The sequence below is a fragment of the Hypomesus nipponensis genome, chromosome 15 (assembly GCF_054491055.1).
Source record: "Hypomesus nipponensis isolate SF chromosome 15, ASM5449105v1, whole genome shotgun sequence".
NCBI classification, from domain to species: domain Eukaryota; kingdom Metazoa; phylum Chordata; class Actinopteri; order Osmeriformes; family Osmeridae; genus Hypomesus; species Hypomesus nipponensis.
The window spans coordinates 2953569-2978752 of NC_140375.1; the positions used below are offsets into that span (position 1 = coordinate 2953569).

Consider the following 25184-nt stretch of genomic DNA (forward strand, 5'->3'; position numbering starts at 1 on the left):
TGGGCGTATCTTACGCCACACCAAATACAGGCACATGCCGTTCTCTACACAGCCTAAGCAGGAAAGCGATAAGAGGTGAGAGATAAGTCCGACTATGAGGTTAAATGCTTTTCGTATCCAGTCACACCTCTTGACACCTCCGGGGTTGTCCGACCACTCTCTGACTCTCACAGACACACGCACACGTATGCTGTTTTTCTCGCCCTCTTTCACCCACCCACATGTTCAACGCTTTTCTCTCTCTCTCTCTCTCTCTCTCTCTCTCTCTCTCTCTCTCTCTCTCTCTCTCTCTCTCTCTCTCTCTCTGTCTCTCTCTGTCTCTCTCTCTCATCTCATCTGCGCCCACATCTTTGACGTGGCTCTGACTGTGAGCCCCTACACCCTCATTCGCTACACTAGTCTTTTTCAATGAAGGCCATTGTGAACACTCATATTTTTGGAAAGGTTTTTTTGGGGGGGAAGGGGGTTCGACTACATTCTCGCGTGAGAGCACGGGGGGGGGGGGGGGGGGCTGCTAAATGGGCACTGTATCTCCCTTATGTGGGCCCACTGTTACAGTAGCAGACCTCATGGAATGCGTCTCAAAGCTCTCAGTGTTCAGGAGACCCAGTGCGACACCGCCGGTTGGTATACGGCGAGTCGAGGGCCGCTACATCCATTCTCCCATTTCAGTGCGCGTCTGTTCTTTTCTGAGCGCGACGGGCTCGGATGCATGTGTCGCCCTCGCCCTCGCCCTCAAGCGCAAAACCCACAGGCCCATTTCTCTGAAATTGTCGGTGTGTGCCTTTTGACTCTTGTTGAGAGGCTGCTGAGAATGCTTGCTGTTTCTTAGCCGCTGCTGAGGAGGCGCTACATGAGTAGGTGTGGTTGTGAACTCACTAGCCAGGAACGGAGGGGGTTTGTCATTGCACAGAAAACCACCAAGATCAGAGTTACCAGAGCAGCTTTTTTTTTTTTTATGGTTCATCGTCTCCTCCCCCCGATACAAATGTAGTGACGTCGCTGTCAAGGTCATCCTTTTATTTTGTTTAATATGTTGAGCCTGCAAAATGAATGTCACTCCAATAACAGAATATGTATTCTGTGCCAACCTGGACATGGTGGTGACTATGCAAACACGGTCGACTTACAAGATACTGTCCTCACATCTCCCTCAGGACTCTCCTTTACTCTCTTACTCAGTCACACACACACACTCCCTCTCTCGTACACACACACACACAGACACGCATACACATGCTTGGATGAAGTCATGTCCTCAGATCTGGGACGTGAACAGCCATGATTTCATCATCGTGGTATTCATAGGAGGAGACAAAAATATGCTACGGAACCTAGCCAACACATGCTTCTCAGGGCAGCTAGGCATGTTGCTCAAGGCGAACAGACGGAGAGGAGACATGAATGGGCTCCTTGTGCTGTAAAAGACATCTTTATCCCCACTAATTCCGTCTCAACTTTTCACATTGTCTCCTTCAAGGGTCAGATGAATGGCCCAAGGCAGTCAGTTCAATCAAAAGCGTGAACAGAACTGTCCCAAATGCTACACTGACATATTATGTCACCGACTTAGCTGAAATTTGGATTTGGCTTCTCTTATTCTCTAGAAGCCAAAAATGTGCTGAATTTGTGTTTCGCGTCTCTTATTCTCTAGAAGCATGCTAGCTAGCACCGTTCTAATCGCTGTTGTCTTCTTCTGCTCTGCAGGCAGTGGGCCCATTCAGCTTTGGCAGTTCCTCCTGGAACTCCTGACGGACAAGTCGTGCCAGTCCTTCATCAGCTGGACGGGAGACGGCTGGGAGTTCAAGCTCTCTGACCCCGACGAGGTGAGAGGTCACGGCCCCCTCCCAGACCACTGTCACGTGGTCGGGGGCTCCGAGTGGTTTGACAGATGAGTTTTTAGGTCTTTTTTGGGGGACGTTTGACAGGATGTTGCAGTGATGGGGGAAGGGTCATTTACTCGAACAAACAGAATTGGATCATTTTTTGGTTGGGTTGATAAATCCAAAACTTCATCTGGGTCGTTGTCCGAAGTTACCTATTTGGCAGTTTGGAAGTTTATCACATGGGTATTAGGCACTTGTCACACAATGTAACTGAAAGCTCTTTGTGACTCAGGTGGCTCGGCGGTGGGGAAAGAGGAAAAATAAGCCCAAGATGAACTACGAGAAACTGAGTCGCGGCCTGCGCTACTACTATGACAAGAACATCATCCACAAGACCTCGGGCAAGCGCTACGTGTACCGTTTTGTCTGTGACTTGAAAAGCCTGCTGGGATACACCCCCGAGGAGCTCCACGCCATGTTGGACGTTAAGCCCGATGCAGACGAGTGAAAGACTACAGGACGAAAGAAAAAGAAGGACAGTGTCAAAGCAGCCGAGAAGACTAGGGGCTCAGAAAGTGTTCTTTACTATCCGGTACACTGGGCAAGCATTTTGGGACATAAAAATCTAACTGTGGTCTTTGAAACATTTTGAGCTCATGTCAGGCAACATATTAAAACGGAGCACATGCCAACAGTGCAAATTCACACTCTGTTGCTTTGGCGTTGTGTATGAATATTATATACAGGTATAACTGAGCAGCTCAAGGTGAATGGAAAGCTGTTTGAGTGCCCATTTTGCCTAAGTAGCACAAGAAACTGACTTTGAGAGAGAGGGCTGAGAAGGAGAAAGAGAGGGTGATTCTTTGTAGGGTGGACATTGCATGAGAGGAAAATTACTGCTATGAAATCTGTTGCCAAAATAGAAAATGGAAATATGTTGTATTTACATGCTCACTGTTTCTCTGCCTCACTGCACACACAATAGGCATGGGTAGTGTTCTCAGCTTGGACCAAAAAAAAGTTGTGTGTTTTTTTTTTTTTTTTTTTTTTTTACTATTTTAGAACCATACTGTATGTTTGTGCCAGTATTATTGTTAATGACTCCTGTTTGAAACGTACCAAGGCTCAGAAAGAGGGCTGTCTTTTTTTAAACAAATGAAGGTATTGTGAACCCAGAAGATATTCTGTGTGAGGTCAACCTTACTCCTGTTTTGTTCCCTTCACGAGCCAAAAAAATTCAAAATGCAAATTTGGTTATCAGACGACACTAGACTGGCCATTTTCTCGTTTTCGCATAGTTCACAAGGGCGCCTTACTCATAGCAAGAGTGCTTCATAGACAGCCAACTGAAAGTAACCGTTGCTTTTAAAACTGACGCTTTCACCTTTGCACATTTGCCGTTCTGCTATAGACAGTGTCTTTGCGAGACTATTCATATCAGCATGTGTGTACAACTCGTACGCCAGTATGAGGATGGCCAGTCAATTCACATGAAGACCAGGCATGAGTGCCATGCTGTTCCAAATGCTCGAGATGTTGAGGGCGACAGTGGAGCGAGTTGCATCCTCGGTCAAGGCGCTGTTTGAGAAAAGCTTTTGGAATGTGTATCGAGGGTACTGCGCTATGAAAGTTAGTTAGTGTTGCTGCACAGTACTTCTGAAGGCTACGGTTGTTTGTGGAAATGTGCAAGCAGAGGCGGTGAGAAGAAGTCTAGGCTGTCCAACTGTCTGAGGATGGGTGTGTCAGGAGGCTGCAGGAGATTGGTTGGGTAGACGTGGACAGGGAACTATAGATTGGTGGTTGATAAGTGACGCGTGATTGATACAAATTGACAGCAAGGGTGTGGTTTGAGTTCTAGCAGCACTGCATTGCTCAGAGGCCTTTGCTGAATGAAGTGTAAATAGACGCTCTTGTTTTACCACTGTTAAAGGAGGGAAGAATCGAAATCCTTGACAAACGGGTCAACTTCAAGATGAACAGGTGCGGGGGGGCAAGTGGCATTACTATAAATGGTATTTTGAAATTCATAATTTTCTGTGCTTTAGGCAAAAAAGACACCCTACCTTGTCTATGGAATGGATGAGCAAAAGTATATGAACGTTTTTATTTTGACAGTCTAGCACACTCGGACCACACAGTGGATAGCTGGTTAGGTTTGGAGCAGTGGCTCCACTTTTGTCAGTTCAGTGGGACCAATACTCTACGCCGGCCTTATGGGAAAAGCCAAAGTCAAGAAATATCATCTTAAAATAAAAATGTTATTGTTTACAGTGGATGAATGTTACCCATACTGATGAGAATAGCTTTTGAAATGTCTATTTGTACAGATTGTATTTCATAAAGCTTTATTAAGACCCAGATTAAACAAATAAGCAAGAGACAAAGCAGGAATAATAACCAAACCCATGTGAGGTCTTTGGCAGTGGGGCTGTGGGGTACCCTCCACCATGTTGGAATACAGGGACCAAAAAACTGTACTTTTTTCTAGTTTTATCTACTTTGATCTATCTGGGATAGCGCTCAACTTTGAGACTTTGCCAAGTACTTTCCCTTGTACTGCATATTTTGTGCTCTCCCAATTCTGAGAAAGAGATACTGTATCTGTGTGTTGTAAATGATTAGTTGGCCAACAAGCTAAAAGATTGGTTTCTGAGTTATCAATTAGCACAAGCACGCAAACCCTCACACAGTAAATGGAAACTTGCTGTTTGATCTGAATGTTTTGGCAGGTCAACCTTTAGTTGCTTTGATTTAGTTCTTAATGCATGTTTAGGTCCAGGATTTTAATCACTGTTTTATTTTCACTGTTCAGTTTTTTTTTAACCTCCAACGAATGTTTTATACCAGGGCAACTATTTTAGATATTTAAATATATGCTTAACTTGTTTTTGACTATGCCCTTGGTGCCAGTCACAATTTGTAGTAGGTCAGAATATGAGTATCTTTGTCTATTAACGTGCCTGTTTAGACTTCGGATGAAGTTTGTTCAACTGTCAGGAAAAATTATTTAGGCTATATTGATAAATGTCACAAACACAGTATTGCACAGATCATAGTATACCTACTTACATGCATACATAGATACGTTGCCATGGTAACATATCTCAGACTGATCCAGTAGGAAACCCTTTTTTTTCCTCGATGTTAGTTTTTTGTATATTTTATAGTGTTTTCTGTATTTTTGTTATTGAGATCATTTTTAATGTATTTAGTTCACAAACATTTGAATATTTTTCGATAATTTATATTTTATAAAAGAGAGACACAGACAGCTGGTGCTTTCATGGGAAATAAAAGGTAGCGCAGGACAAAAACATGTAGCGATTTTCTTTTTTAATAGAAAAAGACCTGTCTGCTCAAGAAACAAAGGCTGATGCTGGCCCATCATTGATTTCTGCTGGAAAGTTTTATAAACTGTAGCTTCTATTTCTTATTGTACTTACTGTACTTTGAAATGTTATGTTATAAAAAAATATATGTGAACAAATATTTCCTAATCTTGTGTGAATTGTGTAGTCATTTAGTACAGTATTGTATGCTTGACTACCTACTTTAGAAAGTTGTGGCTTTGGGCTACTTGCCAAATGATGAGCTACCAACTTCCTCCACTCTATCCTCAGTTGGAAGGTTCTACCCGTGCTCGTAAGATCAACCAAAAAAACACATAATACTCAACTGTCAGTAAAAAATCATAAAACAATTGTTTTCAAGACAGCTTAGACATGGGTCTACATATCCCTACAAGTACATAACTTGCTTGCATTCAAGTTCTGTGAGTGTTTCGAATCTCAGATTTATATATATATGCAGTACCAGTCAAAAGTTTGGACACATTTTCCCATGTGTCTAAACTTTTAGCTGGTACTGTACACACACACACACGCACACATACAGATACACGCACACAGATACATATATATATATATATATATATGCAGTATTAATCTTATACAGTATGAACTGGCCCCAGCAGCCTGAGTCTCCCTTCAACATCCCAGAGCCTGCCTTCTGACAGGCATGCTGGGACGCTGGCGTGTCCCCGCTTAAAGAGCGCGTCACTCTCACGGCGAAGGCTGACGCCAAATCAGCAGCGGCCACACAGAGCTCATTCATGGCTCGTGTCACTGGGTTTATAGAAATTCCACTGTAGATAAAAACTCAGTGGGCCTGTGGCCCTGCACAGCTGGTTGGGTCCTTTACAACAGTCAGGACTCTGGACAAAGCGTCAGAACATGTTCAAATATAGATCAGGACCAGAGGCGTCACTGGAACCGTTTTTCCTGGGGCACGTGCCCCCGTATACATCGTCTGTGCCCCAATACATTTAAAACAATTACAAGTTTTGAGTTCTGACAATTTACTTTATTAGTCCGCGCATTCATTTAGATCGCTAATAGCCGGAAAAGGAAACGCAGTATCCCAATCAACGCTTGTTAAATCAATGCAGTTGAAAACACAAACTGACGCGTGCCCTCAGAATTCCTTGTCCGCGCGCTCTTCTGTGTTATAACAGCCACTGCAGCTCGCACAGATAAGTCCAAGTGTCGGCACGCAAGTCAGAATTGAGGTTGGCTAAGAAAAATTGTATGAAACAAGAGTCTAAATAATAGGCCACCAATCATCGTATTTTGACTCAAACTTAATTACATGAATCCAACGTATTATATTATATGACGCTCCAAAAATGGTATTTGCACTCAAGTTATGGCGCGAGCCCGCATTAACTATTGATGTCCCTATCAAAGCTGATATAAAACGTACATCCCGGAACTGTATGTATAATGACCAGGTGCCCCAGTAGAGCTTTATGTCTAGCAACGCGTCTGATCAGGACTCTCACCCGTCGACATCCGCCAAATCTATCATGCATGGACGTAAATGTATTTTGCAAGAGGATGTGGATTAAAACTTCAGATGTTCAATCCTACCGTAGAAAAGTGGAGTCAAAGAGGAAATCTGATGCTTCTTACTAAAATCCTCAAAGCAACCAACAACGTGGTTGAAGAATGAACTGAGGAGATTAAGATGAGGGAATGAGACAGAGTCTGAAGTACTGTGGTGGCAGCTGTTGGGTCTACAAGCAATTTGATGGAGTCTTGCTTTTCTCGCTGCCTGTCTCGTTCCACAAGCAAACTAGATTGATGCTTACAAAAAGTATATGTGGTACCTGATTTCAATCTCATGCACACTAACATGCACATGCCCGTGCGCACACAATCGGACTCCTTTTTATACTAGTTTCACTGAGTATACTTGGCCAGGGCATGCTGAGCTTACACAGGTGGCTGTTCTCCCATTCCACCACCCCAAGCATATGATCCAGACCAGACAGTATCACCAGGCAACCAAGTCTTAAAACACTTCACCGTTCCAATGAATTTGGGAACAAAATCCACCCCATTATGAAAAAAACTCATCCCTACTCAGAGTCGAAGACACAAAGCGAGCATTCTTTTTTTTCACTTTCTATTTCACTCGACGTAAAAAGTTTCCATTTGCCTCTTCAGACTGACTACTTTTTTTTCTCGAAATCCCCGAGAGAAGAGCCGCTCTCAGAGATGAGAGCCGCCACACCTGGCTGGGGCACAGATATGTCGGGAGGCTTCTGCCTCCCCGCTTGAAAGTAGAGCCCCCCCCCCTCCCCGTACCCTCCTCCCCAACCCCCCACCCCCTTGTCGCTCACAGCTCACAGCTCTCCGTCGCAGGAGAGAGATTCGTCTGTCAGACGTTCAACCTAAATATTTATCTAAAGGCCTCAGCGAGCTTCGTCTGCCTCCTGCAAGTTGTCTCGACAGGCATAAGAGAGGAGGAGGTTGGAGAGGAGAGGAGGGAACAGGAAGAATAACGGTTGTCAGTTGCCGTTCATTGTCTGGTATCACACATTACGTGCAGTTCTTTTTGATGATTGTACATCGAAGTGCACATCTCAATTGTGGATGACGCTCGACAGGGGCAAGATCCAAGACGTGTCCCTTCTCTTGGACGTCAAGGGCATCCTCATTTATACCCATTCGATTTGGATGAAGAGCCAAAAAGAAATACAGATGACTTTCGAAATTAAATAATGCTGTTTTAAGGGATCTCTCATAGTCTCTGTTCTCCACAGGGACAGGCAACTCCTTGTGTGACGCAAGTGGATACAGCTGAACGGGTGCGTTACGTAGAGAAGACCAACATGAAACGTGACCCAACCATCCCTCTGGCTCTGTCTGATACGACATCACAGAGCCGGGATCTTTTTGGGTATTATTTATGGTGGAGTTGAGGTAGATCAGAGAGGACTGTGGGTAGTGGAGAGTCTGGGGACTCTGTGTAAACACTCTGGCCCATGCCCGTAGAACATGCAGTGTCTTCTCTCACTGACCCTTCTCATGATTCCTGCTGTTGCAACATCACAGCAAGGGGGAGGTTACTGACAAGACTTGTAACATTTCGTCACAAGTTTTGTTTGGATACTTGTGCAAGAATGTCACTGTTGTTGGAAAAAAAATGTAGTAGTCGGAAATCCTCCTTTTTTTCTGCATAGACAATACGTGAGGTGTGTAATGTGACACTACAGTGTTTAAATTGAAACCCATACAGCAAACATGGCAGACTGTTCAGACCACATCTGTAGGACACCTCGAGCCAAGTTCGTTTTGGACATTTAGGATCACAGGTTTAATTAACAGGCAGGAAACCAAACAAACACGACTGACGCACAAAGCCGCCACCTTGTTTACTCTCCCTCCCACTCTAAGGAGGCGCCACCAGTCGCCCCCCCCCTCCCCCCCCCGCCACAGTCCTCCTTTCTCATTTGGCGGGTATTGTGGTGGTGTTGACCCACATGTCGACCCTGGCACGGAGACTGTATTATCCCTGCTTTATGAAGGTCGGCCCTGGGGCATCCTCTGCTTTGGCTGCAATTTGCATTTTTATTGCCGTTTGTCGCATCCCCAGTTAATATGCCATTGACTCCCGGGGCCACCTCTGGACCTTCCCGCATCCCAGCTGAGATGAGGGCCCAGCCTGCCCCAGCCTGCCCCAGCCCAGACTCACTCACCAGGAAGGTCCAGCCTCCGTCCGACCTGGCATTCTGGAGACGGAAATGGGGTTGCTTCTCATGGTAATGTGGACTTTCCACATTAGTAATGGTGATTGATTTATGCTACGGGAGCGGGGCCTTACGTCTGACACCCGAGCCACGATGGGGAACGGGGGAACTGCTCTTTGTGAGACGGTGAGGCACTGTGCGCGTGTCTGGACTGTCTTGGGCCAGGTGGGGCTGAAGGAGGTGAGGGTGAGGGGGTGAGAAGGGGGGAGAGGTGTGAGGTGGGAGAGAGGCGAGTCTGGGGAGGAGAGAGGGTTGGAAAAGGTGTCAAGGCCTGCAGCTCCATTCATTTCCAAATGGATTCTCCAGAACACAAGGACAAAAGCAAGAAAGTGGGATCTTCCAGTCAACTTTCTATTTATGCATGAAGGTCACTTTTAATAGGTCTCCATTAAAAAGGGCAATTTTGATGATTGAACCTGAATAGGATATTTCCTTTTATATTTATAGGTCTGGCGGCATCACTGTGGGTCTCAGAGTAGGGATCCATGCATGTGTTCTTCTGTTTGTACAAGAGGACGGGCGTGTGTGCATGTATGTGTGCGTGTGAATGTGTGTGAGGGCATGTGCGTGTGTGCAGCTGGATTAGAACAGGTTTTGGTCACTGTCCAGTTGTACGACCAAATGTTTTCACTTCCCTTTTACTGCGGGTCGACTGGGATTCAGCAACTTTCCCAGGACATCTGCTCCAAGCGCCCACGTTCACTGATCGGCCAATCAACGTGCTCGCAACGCCCCTCCGACAACCACATGCTGCCTTGTGATTGGATACAGGGGCCAGGGCCCAGAAAGGGAAGGCTGAGGCCTGAGAATTTTCCGAAACATTTTCTTCTCTGTCTTGGCTCTCTCCAACATCTGTTTTCAATCAGAGTTAGTGAGCACTGGCCCCCTTTTCTCCTTGTCTGGGGTTCTCACACACACACACACACACACACACACACGCTCACACACACAGCCCCCCCACCACTCAGCCCACTCCTCAAAAGCTTCCAGCTTCTCAATTCAGTATTTCTCCCTCCTGGTCTGACAGCCTGTTGACTCCTTACGTTACATGGTAAGATAGTGCCCTCCATGGTTCTGAGAGACAGGTAAACTAAGAGTCTGTAAAAGACCCCGAGTCGTGTTTACTTTTGGTATGCCACGTGCAGTTCCATAAAGTTGAAATCCTTTGTGTTCTTTAAAGTATACCTCTAACTATTCCAAGAAGATCAGAAGTCAGAATTCTCAAATAATCACTTGATATTCGTATCTTGCAAAGTATTGTGGATCCACCGCTTTAAAGTCAGATGATGAGTGTGTCTGTAGATAGTGTGAGTGTCTAGAATTTGATGGATAACATTTTGAGGCAGAGTGAATATGCACTTACACACACATCCACACACACTTGCTTAAACACACAGAGACAATGCTAGGGCCAATGAATCGTTCTCGGTGGCCCACTCCCACCTATTCTCAGAATGAAATGAAGGCTAAGGTCAACTATCCACTACAAAGCTCCCTTGGCTTCTCCTTACTACGCCTTTTTCATCCCATACCTCTCTCTCTTCTTCTCTTTCTTTCTTTCTTTCTTTCTTTCTTTCTTTCTTTCTTTCTTTCTCTCTCTCTCTCTCTCTCTCTCTCTCTCTCTCTCTCTCTCTCTCTCTCTCTCTCTCTCTCTCTCTCTCTCTCTCCCTCTCTCTCTCCCTCTCTCTCTCTCTCTCTCTCTCTCTCTCTCTCTCTCTCTCTCTCTCTCTCTCTCTCTCTCTCTCTCTCTCTCTCTCTCTCTCTCTCTCTCTCTCTCCTCTCTCTCTCTCTCTCTCTCTCTCTCTCTCTATAACTCCCTCTCTCTCTCCCTCTCTCTCTCTCCCTCTCTCTCTCTCTCTCTCTCTCTCTCTAACTCCCTCTCTCTCTCTCTCTCCCTCTCTCTCTTCATCTCTCGCCTTTTAACACACACCTTGACGACCCCCCAACTCTGAATGAAACGTTTTCCCTGTGCTCGTGTGTGGTCAGTGCTGTAGCACATTTTGCGTGACTCTCAACCGCAACAAGTCAACAAACACTGAAAACCCTGCTTATACTAGCAGGTACTTTCCATACATATTCAGAAATAAGCATGTTCAATCACTGTAGGCGAACAAAAACACACAAGCTAAGAAGTCCTTACCCCTTCTCAGCATCACCGGGTTCTGTTAGTAAAGGGCTGACAATGTTTTTTCTGTCAGCCTACTGCCCCAAAGCTGCAGTAACTGTCAGCATTAGTTAGACGGTTGAACTTTACGGACAACATTCATATACATTCATTGACATCTAAGGACATTATGTGTTCAAATATTGGTGTTTCACTATAACATCTAACCAACTGGTCAGTGATGAAAATAGGAAACGTGTCCCATTTTCAGCAGAGAGAACATGAGGATGATGCAGCTTTTTGCGCTGTGCCAAGGAGTCAGGTCAGGAACAGATAAGAGATTGTGCCTGCCTGGTTTTGAGCTTTGCTTCCCATTGACCTTCCACCCCTAACACCACTGGCTCACTGGGCCTGCTCCTGCTTCAGCACAGCTGATTTACTGCCCAGTAGTGCTGAGTGTCCTTCCTGGGTAATCCCGGGTCTGGCCTAGGCTGTAAATCCATGATCTACTCTTTTCTAGAATAGGCTTTTAGATACATCTCCGTCTTTTGCTTCTGTTAATGTTGCCTATCGCAGTTTGAGAAAGTCAAGAGTCATGAATCAGTTTTACATTGAATTATTGACAAGATGGAGACGACCGCGAAAGAGACCACTGGCAAAGCCGGTTGTTCGTCAAGCTGAAAAGCAACCGTCAGTGGGACAGAGGCCATCTTGTGTCCATGTCTTTCCTGCCTCCCGCTCCCCTCCTCTCCCCAACCAGCCTCTAAGTGGTGGTTAACATGGCCACAGAGTGCAAACAAAGTTAGAACTCAAAAAGAGCAAACACAGATGAACAAGTGCGAGACAGGGGAAAAAGAAGTAGAGAAAATAGAAAGGTCAGCACCTGCTATCCCAGACACTGAATCCGACTTGTGGCTAGAACTGAACACCGAATTTCATGTCACACTGCCATCCAGCATTTTTTTTTTCCTTTTTGGCAAATTATTAACTGTTCCAGGTACACTGTGTCAACATCACATTTTCTTTAGATTTGTAATGTTTTTGCTTGTTTGATTTTCCTTTCTTTTCCATTATTATACCAGGTTCTTCCAGACATGAAACCTAGAGCCTTTCCATCCTTTCTGACCAACAACATCAAACCAGCTGGGACTCAACTTACGTCCTTGAGTAGTCAAATCCGTAAAAAAATACAAATGAAAGGAACACAGTCCTGTTAGATAATGTCCCTGTGAGGAATCTTCCCCCTTTTTGTCTTCCAATGATCATAGTGAGTAAAGTCATCTATGACAACCTTTGACATTTCGGAGGTGAAAGTTTTCTGGGAAAGGACACAAACACTTTGGGTTTGTGTGAACGCCGTTGCATTCTACATGAATGAACTTTTTTTTTTCTCTCCTAGCAATAACACTGTAAATATCTTCAGTGCCTGGAGCCATAAACCATCCAAGCATAAACTTACCCAAGAAAACATTCCCGACTTAATCGGCCTGCTGGCCACTGGCCTTACCAGTGAGAAGGGCAGTTCCCAGAGTGCCTGGGGAGAAGGCCTCTGGGACCCAAGGGTTCCTCCCAGAAGAGGGCTGCAAGATGCAGGCATCTGCAAAGACAGCTAAGGGTCCTCAACTTGCACTGGTGGTGAAACCACAACTGCTGGTCTTAAAATCAAAGTTCATGTTTTTTCATACTTAAAATAGTCAGTACCTCACAGTCCTAAGAGGTCAACATAATGTGTGAAGGAGTGTATGGGAGGGATTGGAAAGATGCAGTTTCATTTTGACAAGACTATGGAAATGTGTCATTTTTACACAGTAGTGAGAAAAGGTCAACATAAGCTATTTTTAGAAACAGAGGTTTCTAGAAGACTGATTCCTGAGGTCCTCTGACCTTTTTGAGCCACATAGCTTGTCAGAAGCTTACTGTCTTCTCGTTTCAGACGACACAACAAAGTTATCTTTTTTGGCAAACTTGTGACAACATTTCACAAACACTAAGTCAACATCTTCTACAACACGGTTTCCAAAGTATAGGGTTATTACAAATGTTCGCGGGAGCTGAAATGTTTACGTTGACTTTTTTCCCTACAAAGGTTTTGTCCATGACTTCATGCCTACATCTGCCTGTTCTCAGTGTGTGAGCAAAACAGAGGTCACATGACGACGCACCAGGAGAAAATTCTAACATCCAGCATTGAACAAACACCCGCCCACGACCCAGCAGGTCTTGCCTTCATTCCCCAGAAGACACTTCCATGACATGCATCTCGCAGAACCCAGAGAGAAAGCACACTGAGCTTGCTTCCCTTCCCAGACCAGCACTGCTGAGGCACCATAAACAGCCTTCACGTGACTCAGCCCTAACAGAAACCAGAGACAGGGTGTCTGTGCCAGCTGTATACCACCTCAGTGGGTCAATGAAACTGTAAAAGACAAGACAGAAAAACAACAATGTAACACATACCATTAATAGCAGAGCAATTGAGGGAGGGAGAGGGAAAGAGAGAGAGACAAACAGACAGACAGACAGACAGGCAGAGAGAGAGAGAGAGAGAGAGAGAGAGAGAGAGAGAGAGAGAGAGAGAGAGAGAGAGAGAGAGAGAGAGAGAGAGAGAGAGAGAGAGAGAGAGAGAGAGAGAGAGAGAGAGAGAGAGAGAGAGAAGGGGGGGGGGGGTGCAGAAAGAGTTTGTTTGCACGCTGGGTATAGAAGACACACTCACCTCAGGTCACCAAGTTTCCCATAAAAGGATCCAGTCACATATGGACATCAAATTATTGTCGCACATTAGACTGGAAGACCACAGATCTCTCTAGAAGAGTGGGTTTTGTGGGTTGGGGGCTTGTTTGTGTGACCACTGAAAAGCAGTTATGCTGGACTACTGCTAAGACAGTAGTTTTTATGACAAAGTCGTCTTACACAATGGAATACCTCTAATTCCTATATAATTAATTTGTCCAATAGACACATTGGGGATCAAAAAGAAAAAGTAAAACCTCACTAAGCCTATTGAAGTCAGTGAGGTCACTGTTCTCAGTTTGGCCTTAGGGTTCCTGAGGTTTGAAACTTAACAGACTGTTCTGCTTAGTATCAGTGTAACATGGTGGAACTTTCCGGAGATTACTCACCAAACCACCTTGTAGTAGCACAAATTGTGTAATACGTAACACAGAGCAGCCTAGCCAAGCAGTTGGATTTGAGTCATAACAGTACCTGGGTGTTTGCAATACTAGAAATGATTCTGACAGTTGTTTGTAGTTGTAGCACCAGGGGTTGTAACAGAACAAAAGAAACAACTGCATCAACGCTGGAACAGACAAAGAGATGAAACTTGAGAACGGTTTCAAAACAATTGACCAGGAAAAGTGTCAATCATTAAATCTCAAAGGGGCCATTTTAGGCACAATGGAAACACATGTTTATATTGGTCTTCGACATGGCCACAAAGGGGTCATGCCCCCCAGGAGAGAACCAACTGGTGACTACTTGTGTGGTACTTTTGTTTTGTCTATAAGGCCAGGCGAAACAACGGCAATGAAAACACACATAGCTAACTATCGTTCACAGGCCAGGCAGCAGGCAGGGCAGAGCTGCGCAGGGCTGGGTTGGCTGAAATGGGCCGAGAGCCTGAGTATGTTCAGAGGGACCCCCTCCCAGGGCTTTCCCACATAGCGGGGGCCGCGGAGAGGTGGCGCGCTCCATGCTCCAGAGCAATCTCCTGGGCCGTGGCTGGGAAAGACCAGGACCTGCTGTTCTCACCATCTCCGCCCCTACAGCACAGTGACACAGCAAGAGAGAGAGAGAAACAGGGAGAGAGAGAGAGAGAGATAGAGAGAGATAGAGAGAGAGAGAGAGAGAGAGAGAGAAAGAGAGAGAAAGAAAGAGGTACAGAGAAAGAGGTACAGAGACAGAGAGAGAAAGAGGGACAGGAAAAGAGAGCGAGAACAAGATGGGGGAAAGAGAGAGAGACACACAGACGGAGAAAAGATATACAGACAAATAGATTGACAAAGAGAGACAGAGAAAGAAATGGAGAGAGAGAAAGGGAGAGAGAGTGAGCGTGTGTGTATATGAGAGAGAGAGATATGGGCCTGGGGCATGAGTGTAGCTGGTTGACTCGGTGTCAGGTGATAAGGACAATGATGTTAGACAGTCCAGAGGACTTGGACACAGAACACAGATGGACCAGCAGTGAACCATGAGTGCAAAATTGTCCAAAGTGTTTTCGTGGTGTGAACAATCACCCAAATCTCCCCCAAAAAGACTCTGAGACCTCAGCGTCGTCAGTCAGCACCAGCGTCACGTCACGCAGTCTTGACAGTCCTCCACACAGCAGGGTGCTCTATTTAAGACCAGGAACTCCCCAGCACTCAGACATGGCTCCGGTACTACACAAGATGTGCATTGCTTCTTCCTTGTTGCTTCCACAACCCCGGCCTCCACCCTTGGTTCTGTCTCTCCATCTGAAGGGGGGATGTGTATCACAGCTCTCTGCCACAGATGTCCAGACAGTGTCTCAGTTGGGTTACCTGACGAGAGACGGTGCGGGCAAAACCATATACGCCAGGACCAATGTGTTTGTGTTGTCAATAAAGTGTGTTACTTACTACTGAGTCTTCCTACCTGAACCTAAATCTAAGTCTAATTCTTACCTTGCATCACATGACAACAAAAAAGTGACATAGAACAGATATGCACCGTCCAAAAGTGCTCCTATCTCACCAGAACACCCCCCCCCCCCGGGCCCCCTCGTCCCCCTTCGCTTTCTACCCTTTTCTCCCCTCGCTAAAGACAAGAGTGAGTGGGCGTCAGCAGCCCACAGATAAAAACTAAAGAGAGCAAAAAGGAGAGAGCAGCAGTGTAGAGGGGGAGGAGAGAAAACGTCTGTTTTCAGCGGGGGTCAACAACCTGGCAGCCATTAGCAACTCGCTGCAGAGTCATAAACACGGACAGCGCAACCCAAAACCCAAGACTGACCAGGAGGACGTGCTTCGCTGATCTGGCACAAAGACGTTTGCACCTTCCCTTTTAGCTGTGATTGCACTTTCACAATCTCCTCTCGTCTTCCCCTCCAAGACGGCTAAGTGGAGCAGAGGCAGGAAACCACCTTTATCAGACTCATGACAACACCTCAAAGAACATGGCTGGCCGCCCGCTACGCTGCACAGCTGAACTGTGCCGCTGCTATCTCCTTTAGAGACAACAACTGAGTCTGGGATCTCCACCACAATGCCTTTCTCAACAAAGGAGGAAACAAACTGCTTTCAATGAAACTATTTTTCTATTTTTACTCGCTTTTTTTCCGAACAAAGCCATCTCTTTAAATCCACACATCTCAATCAAGAATTCAATGAACTGATGCATTTATGGACTTCACAATTCCACCGAGGTCCATACATTTAGGGAAGATGACACGTTATCTACTGCCAGCCCAGCACATTACTTGTGTAAACACAATGTCCCAACTCAAACTTTTCTCCTCTTTCCTGAGGCCATTGGTTTATAGCAGCACTCGCGTCAGCCAACAGGAGTTGCTCTGAAAGTAAACTATATGATTTTGACGATCACCAAAAATAAGACAAAATGTTCTTACTAGGATACTACCCAACAGCTTTTGATTGTCAGTACAGTGTGCTACTACACATACATACAATTTTAACACACTTATTAACAAATGTGTTTTTGTAACCCTATGTGGTTCTTTCTGATGTAAGAACATTCTATCTGGAACTCTGATCAGGAAATCCACTGGATAGAAACACCATCTGTTGGACAAGAGAGTGTGTGCAGGGGGAAAACCAAGAATCTGACTTTTTTCTGATGAAAAAAAAACTATTCAGAACCCACTCTCAGAATTATGAATGTTTCAGACCATGTACAATTTGAATCTGAACTTCTTTTAAAGAACCCTACAAAAACATACAATTCACGTCAAATTAAAACAGATGATTTTACCAAAAAAAGATACATTTGTTAAAACTGATGACTTTGGAGGCAAAAGTATAAGAAACCGTGTAAGAAAACTGCAAGAAAGTTCCTGTAATTACAATATGTACAAATATTTCTTGTGTGATTGCTTCCAATGACTTCAAAAGCCAAATTGAGCGGTTTGATATTGCGAAAGATATGGATTGACACTCAGAAATACTCTGCTATACCACACACCTGCATACACATGCACACACACACACGCACAAACGCACGCACACACCCACCCACACACACACGCCCACCTGCATACACACACACACGCACACACACATGCATGCACACACACACACACACACTGCACAGTAGAGATAAGACACGTCCCAGGGCTCTGCATGTAAAAGCAGTTTATAAATTACAGTGCTGCTCTGAGGCCAGGAAGACATTAATGAGGAGCATCTGCGAGACGTCAGGGAAGAGATCCATGTATTTTTAACCACGGCCATGCTTTTGCATTTACCTGTGGATGAATAAAGAGATGATTTATCGATCTGCCGTCCGTTCCTCTCTGCCCCAGTGCGCCCCACCCCCCCTTTCTTTCTGTGCCTCTCCACGGGAGAATGAATCAGCTGTCTGACACATGGCACAGGCAGACCGGGGGGAGGCAGACTGAAGGAGGGGACGAGGGATGAGGAGATCAGGGGGAAGGGAGGGGGAAGGTGGCACAAGTCAAATTGGAAACATATCCTTTCAACGTGTTTAATCTGTGCATCTTATCTGTGAAACAGGCGCGAGGAGGAGGAGGATGACTCCCGCGGTTCAAAGACAAACTCTGGCATGGAGATGAGAGCGTGCAGACACCCTGCCGTGGCGCATGTTAGCCAGGGGAGCGTGGACAGTCTGGGCACTTGCTGCCCCCACCCACCCCAACACAACCCACCCCCCAAACATGGCCCCCTCGGGCTGATAGCTGCCCCTTCCTCCAGACTTTGATGTGAGGCTGGTTTGTCTTAGCTACGGTCCATCCACCCTGCCTGTATTTTGATCTTGGCCCAGGTGGGATTTGATCCATATGGGGCACCTTATCTCCTCCTCCCTCTGGGTTTGGGTGGACAACAGACAGGGATGGAAGGCAAGAAGAACGGAGCTTTGGGAATGGATGTGGAAATGCTTGCGTTGTACGTGTGCATCTCTTTATTTGATGTAACAATCAAAGTCAATTTCTAGACCACGTTCAAAGGGTGTTTCTAATCAAAAGTGACACAGAGTTCCACCTTGGTGGTCGAAGACAGAAAGCGCCAGAACCCCAACCACCGAGACTTGTTGAGACGGTGAGTTTGCAGCTTGACCACATAATGGGCCCGGTTTAAGTGTGTGGGGGTCAAATGTTATGATCCAGTGGTAGGGTAAAGTACCTCTGGTGCAGGGTTAGCTTAACAGGAAACCAGGAGGAAACACCTTATTAGGCCTCAACTTCCTGTGACTTTGAAGCGTCCAATAATTTATGACACGGGAGGTTGGGTGCACTGTGGATCTGATAGGATTTCCTCTCGTTCCAAAACGACTCAGTTGATTCTTTTCATAAAACCGAGAAAGAAAAAAAAAATGAGAGGGAAAAACTAACAGTAGAGAAGGTGAATAAAGGAACCATCTGCTCGTCACTCCCTGAAGACCCAAGGCAAAGAGTCTGGAAAACATCAACCATCTTGGCAGTGCTATAAATATCTTCTGATCCTTATAACTCATATGAAACGTAGGAGGATATTAAATAGATCCCTTTGCCTGAAAGCGCCTGTATATCAATTCCAGTAGGTAGTCCAAGACTGTAGTTCCTCTCTATGAATGGATACTTTCTAGAAATAGCTTGGAAACACAGGTTGAAACTCTTTAAGTGGTTTCTCTCTCAAAAAGCAGCGAAACGTAGAATGGAATTATTGAAAGGCTTTCATATTTACTACCAGGAGCAACTGCCACCTTTACCTGATTACAGACAGCACAACACTAAACCATGATAACTTCTGATAGTCTAACGTAAGATTTAGACTCAATTTCATTCATCAAGTTTGATCATTCAAAGTTTTACTTTAACCCTGTAAGACCCAAACATAAAAATAATGTCTAAACATATATTTATTTTTTGTCAGATGCTGTTGCAAGAGTCTTCTAATGAAGATAATGAAGGAGTAATTCAAAATATACGTTTTTGTAAGTTTTTAGGAAAACGTAATAATAAAACGTTGGGCCTAGTTGGGAGCAGAATTTCAGCCTTTGCTCTCAAACTGTCAGAACAAATACACAAAACAACTAATGGTAAATTTGGAGTGTGGATTGCTTACATACGACTATAACAGTACATTTCATTAATAATAATCACCCAACAATCATATTTTGATGAATCAGAATTTATAAAAAAAAAAAAAAACTGGATAATAATTTTATATTATAAAAGCAGAATGAAAGGCATGTTTACTAGGAACCCCCCCAAAACATACATTGATGAGAATTGCATACAGGCATATATATAAACCTCAAAGACAAAACATTTGGGAAAGTTATAGCTCATCGAGTCAACGGCCACATCAGAGTCAATTGTGGAAGACTGCCAACGTCAGAGTAAAGAACGTTCTTTGGAACTTGTCTTTGTCTGTAACCAGAAATCCCTCATGTTTTGGGGCATGTTCAAGTTTTGGTTTTTGTCGTGCGTGGGTGACAATCGAAGATTGCTTGGTGCTCCTGCAAGCTTCAAAACCACTGAACATCACCATAGGGTGTTTAATATCTGCAGACTTCAAAAGCAGTTGCATGACGTCATGCATTGTGCAGGTTCTCGTCTGCAGGCTCATTCTGTCTGCAGCCTTTTTGCCACTGCGGCCTGCAGCTTGGTGTGACAGATACTTCATACTGTGTTCAGCCAAACAATTTTTCAACTATTGAATTGTATAAAGTGCATTGTGTTTACAATACCAATGAACATGCCTGGCTGAAACAAGCCATCGGCGTAGGTAAAATCACATTGAGAAAGCTGTTTGGTTGGAGCACTGCACCTCAGTCAAACTATTCTTTTAACAGTCAAACTAATGTATTTACTGTTGGTGAAGACTATTATTAATCGTAATGAAGAGCTCCAAACATAGGAAGCTTAGCTAAATGACAAATACAACTATGTATAAACACCCAGCCAGACACGAAGTAGACACTCGACCAAATATACACTATCAACTGATCTGCTTTGTGAAAGCATGCCGGCTTTACCCACCATACTGTATAGAAGTCACGACCTGTACCCAAACCCCAGCCATGGCTATCTGCCTCTCCCCCTCCACGGTTAGAGATACTGGGGAGGAGGATGGAGTCAAGCAGGCTCCACTCCTGTCATAGATGATGGAGTAACTCTCATTGCACACCTCTCTCTCTCTCTCTCTCTTCTCTCTCTCTCTCTCTCTCTCTCTCTCTCTCTCTCTCTCTCTCTTCTCGCTCTCTTTCTCTCTCTCTCTCTCTCTCTCTCTCTGTCTCTGTCTCTGTCTCTGTCTCTGTCTCTGTCTCTGTCTCTGTCTCTGTCTCTGTCTCTGTCTCTCTCTCTCTCTCTGTCTCTCTGTCTCTCTCTCTCTCTCTCTCTCGCACACAGGAGTCTGTGTACGGCTATCATCAGACCGCAGTAAAAGTCAAATCGAGACTCTAGTTCAGAGGGAGCCGAGCAATTAGCTTAACAGCGGTGGAAATGATCTCAAAGTTCAAAGCCTGGAGAAAGCATCTCAGACTAGACTGGAGCTGACAGAATGTTCTAGGCATTTAAAAATGTTAAGGCCTTAGTGGTGGCAAGATGCAAGCAAAACGTGGAAGTGAAACTAATTCTGGTAACAGTAAGTAGGACATGTATGGAAATGTAACACTAATGCAAGGGTAGTCCAGCTGCAATGAGAATTGATTCCAACAACATACTGATATTACAATAACAAATAAAGTACATTTTTACTTAAAGTTCATGTCCTCAAAATCATCACAATGTTTAGTATAACATTTAATAAAATGTAACTAATAAACATGAATTGTTTAAAGACTGGCATTTTGAAATATATTTCGATTTCAGTTCGTAACAGCCTACTCTGTCTACGTGTGTAAAGTCTTGAATGTAGCCAACTAAAGAACAGATAGTCATCTCTTTTTACATTATAAACATGATGACTGACTAATAATTGAACTTCCAGTGGAGTACTTTGTAAGGTAAATTTGGACCTTCTCCAACATTTGTTCATAAAACAAAAGAAAGACCATTCAAATTTGGAAGTGCTGCATGTAGTCACGTAGGTTTTACGTGGCTGGACAGCAACATGATACCCCTTACAGTGGATTCATCTTATTTCAGGTCAGTGGGGTTGAAGTCCTGTTCTCCTCCAAGTACAATTACATGACATATCGTCCTTTGGATAAGAAAACGTCACCATGACAAATGATATTCCTCCTGTTTATCCTCATTCCTACGCATGTCATGATGAGATCAAAAAATAACTCTGCATCCCCTCGCCCACTAGTCTGCTGACATTCCGGAATTGTTTGGTCACAGTTGCCAAGCGACCATCATCAGCCATGATTGGCCTTGCGTAAACACATTAGATGGCACCCCAAGGTCTAGCACGCGCTCGGGGCCAGAAGGACAAACGAGCTTCGGGCCCAGCGCTAGCTAGCTAGCTACGTCTGCCATGCAGAAGTGAACCAGGAAACATCTGTGGGACGAGGACAACACAGATGTCCGAGGTAGATAAGACTAAGAGGTGAGAGGTCAACCAGTCGCTGCACTGTCTCAACGGGGCTTTTTGAATGAATTTAGGTGGGATGTAACCTTGGCTTGAGGACCCCAGAAGGTCTGAGTAATCAAACCTCGCACATTTTCCACCCAACTGGCGAGACAAGCAGCTGGACCGGGTATTGATGTTGCCAACTGACTTATGCTCTATTGTCTGACGTTAGGGTTTGATCCATTGTCAGGCAGACTCTCTTGGGACCTCCTCTTCAAAATGTTTTCACATCTACAGGTCACTGCTTGCATCATTTCCTGCCATGGTTTAGTAGATTGTGGTGTAACAAACAACAAAATACATATCAATGTTGCAGTCAGTCGAGGCATCACTCTCTTTGTTGAGTATTTTCTTTGTCGAAATCTTCGGTTCAATTCATATTCTTTTATACTTGTCACACATTCAAACACAGTGACCAGTTAACACTTCAGCCATTGTTGTATGAGGAATACTACCAAAATGCTTCAGTGACATTTTACATGTATGTATAAGTTAAAGACATCTTAAACATAAGGCATTTAACCTTTTGACCCAAAAATCTTCATCACAACAGAAATCTTAATAAAAATAATAATAAAAAAAACAGTTTCAGCTAAACAGTAAAACAATGGAGCCTGAAGAAAGGCATCATTTGAATATATTCTGTCATGCCGAAGCATGGGACAGAAATCCCACAGGGTTAGGTGAGTTCCTGTTTGACTATAAAAAGTTCTCCCCAGGGAGCAAAGATCTGAGGAGGAAGTGGCAGAAGCTGCTGTAATCAGAGAGGACTCCACTCCTCAGCCTCATTCTAGATTAAAACACAACAGTCTCTTGGTGCCAAAAAAGAAAACTTTCAGAAAAGATATTCTTTTGTTTATTTCGGATGAATGATAATAATGTAGACCAACATAATTAGGTGGTCCAAATTGCGCAGTGTATCCAACTTCTACGCGTCACACCCTGTCCCTTTGACAGGCCTGGTACACCAAGGATGTGTGTGACCCGTCGATTAAACAGCCACTTTGAAGAGGCATGGATGTCATTGTTTTGCTTCAAGTACACTGAGTACACTGAGTGACCCACAAACAAAATGTTGTCCTAACATTCTATCACATACTTGATATCAATCTATCAATGAGACAAAGTAATTGAAAGTTAGATACACAGGCTCGGCTCCAGAATGAATCGAATGGGGGGGGGGCATTTGGTTTCCACAAGGGGACATTTTGTATGTAGGTCTCTAATATAAATCTATACCTATAGCAATAATGTGTGTGTGAGTGTGTGGGAAGGGGGGGGGCACAGCATTCCATTTGGGGGGAAATTCCTTTGGGGGCATTGGGGGGGCATTGTCCCTGCTTGGAGCCGACCCTATGGAGATATCATCTGTAAACCAAAGTATAAACAACGTCAGGAATTCCCTGTGAACATACGTGTATAGTGACCCATCCCATCCATGGGGAGGGTAATTAGGATACGGTAGCTGATTCAGACATGACTAAGGCCTTCCCCGCTCTGCTCATTAACCACGCCTTCCCGTCGGCCAGGGTCGGTGGAGGGGAGACGGTCCCCACAGCCTCTAGATGACCACTCTCTGGCCACGGGACGCCTGCATCTGCCGCACAAACAGGAAGTGGAGGAGAGGACAACGGATGCTGGGAGGAAGCAGGGGTGTGGATAGGGGAGACGGACGACAATACGAGACGAGGAAACCCACGGTTAAAAATAGGAACAGACCCACGCCCCCCCCCCCCCCCCCCGTTGTGTGGGTGTGTGGAGGCGTCACGGTCCGAGGCTGGGAGACAATAGGGAACCGGGGTGTATGTGGGGTGGAGAGGGGGGGGGGGAGCGGTGTGTGAGTGTGGTATGGGGGCATAGAGAGGGGGCTGTGGAGGTGTAGGATTGGATGAAAGCAGGAAGGATGACTTGGGGTTCTTTTGCTTTCTTAAAAATAACGTTTGGTAGCCTGTTTGACTCTCATGAAGCACTGGATGAACACGCCCTCGACCAAACCCCCATCCTTTGTACCAGAAACTTCCGAGAGGACACACTCAGCTGGACCACACGCACTATGCACTGTGATGGACCACCTGCCCTGGAGGTCACTATTAAGTGACACATGAAACATTGTTCTACCTCAATGAATGAGGTCCACTGAGTCCAGTGTGTGTGTTTGTCCTTCCTAAAGGTTGAATTGAACTGGGCTAAAATAATCATGTTGTGGAATAAGTATATATTTGTGTACATCTTATGTATTCTGTAGGCCTTTTGTACACTGACAAAGACCATTGGTTGAGCATTTTTTGGTTTACAAAACAGATCAGCTATTTCCGTCACCACGAACCTGAATTAGATCAGATATTGCTCACTTTTTTTGTAATCAAATATGTCCTGCAAGTAAGCACAGATGACAGATGAGCCAAAATATGTCCACGGACAGAACTCTGTTGTTATCGTGACAGGCGTGTTCTGAGATAAAAAATGGCAGGTGTAATTTTGACAGAAAGAGCAGAAGGTCGTCAGGCCTGTTTCAGATCGAGCATCAATTACTACCTTTCGATGGGCTGTGACAAGTTCAAATGCGGTACGTGAGAAGATAATGACGTGAAAGATAATGGAAATCTCCAAACGGAGGAGGACACTGACACACTGTCAAAAAGACAAATGAACGGGTCAAAGAAGAAGTCGGCACGGAATTTTTCGTTTAGACAAAAAATTGTTTGTGACTTGTCTTCTCAACTTTCGGTTCACTGAAATACTTGGATAATCAAAATGAATAGATACATGAAATGCAATGCAATGTAATGCACATCAGTATCGACTATTATCACAAAGGTCTTCTCATTTCTATCAAAACCAATGAATCCTTTTTTTCATTGACAGGGTAAAGCACAAACATTGTAGCATTCATTCATCTGTATTGACTGTTAGTCGGGCTGGAGTTGGGCTTGGTGGTCCGAGTTGTTGTGGTTCACAGGTCAAACGGGCTCTCATTTCACTCAGCCATCCCCAGTATATCCCTGGCCCAGCTTAGTGGTGGGCTTCACAGGGGAAGCCTTAGACACGGACACTACCTCTGGGGACAAGCCTAGCCAAGGGAGGGCTTTTGGAACATGCCAAATTTAGGACCCAATGTGGAAAAAAAAGCCTTTCACCTCTGAGCTGTTAACAGTCAGGGTCGTGATCCCCCAAGCCCGTTAAAGACCCCCTTGGGTTTAGGACTGTAACCAGAGATTTGGAATAACAGAGTGGGGTATCCCTAGCGGTGCCTCATGTGGTGTGGACCTGAGCCCAGCTCCCTTCTCCTCTCCTGGAGAGGGGTCATGGGGAGGGGGGGTCGCCAGGGGTGGGCCGGGGTCAACTGAGCCCCCTTCCTCAGAAGCGTATATCACCTCGGACTCGGACGGGTGAGCAGGGCAGCCAGGAGCTGGAGGGTCTCCTGAGGTCACAGCGTCGCCGAGGGCCGG

The 25184-nt window shown here is 45.1% G+C and overlaps 1 protein-coding gene across 2 annotated transcripts in view; it reads left to right on the top strand.

The window, feature by feature from the left end:
• The window catches only part of ets1 (ETS proto-oncogene 1, transcription factor), a 35364-nt gene extending 30041 nt beyond the window's left edge, over window positions 1-5323 (top strand). For both annotated transcript variants that reach the window (XM_084674613.1, XM_084674614.1), the window contains 2 exons: window positions 1708-1826; window positions 2119-5323. In XM_084674613.1, coding sequence (XP_084530739.1) covers window positions 1708-1826; window positions 2119-2334 — 335 coding nt within the window. In that variant the 3' untranslated portion in view covers window positions 2335-5323. The remainder of the gene's footprint in view (window positions 1-1707; window positions 1827-2118) is intronic.
• Window positions 5324-25184: the final 19861 nt, after the last annotated feature.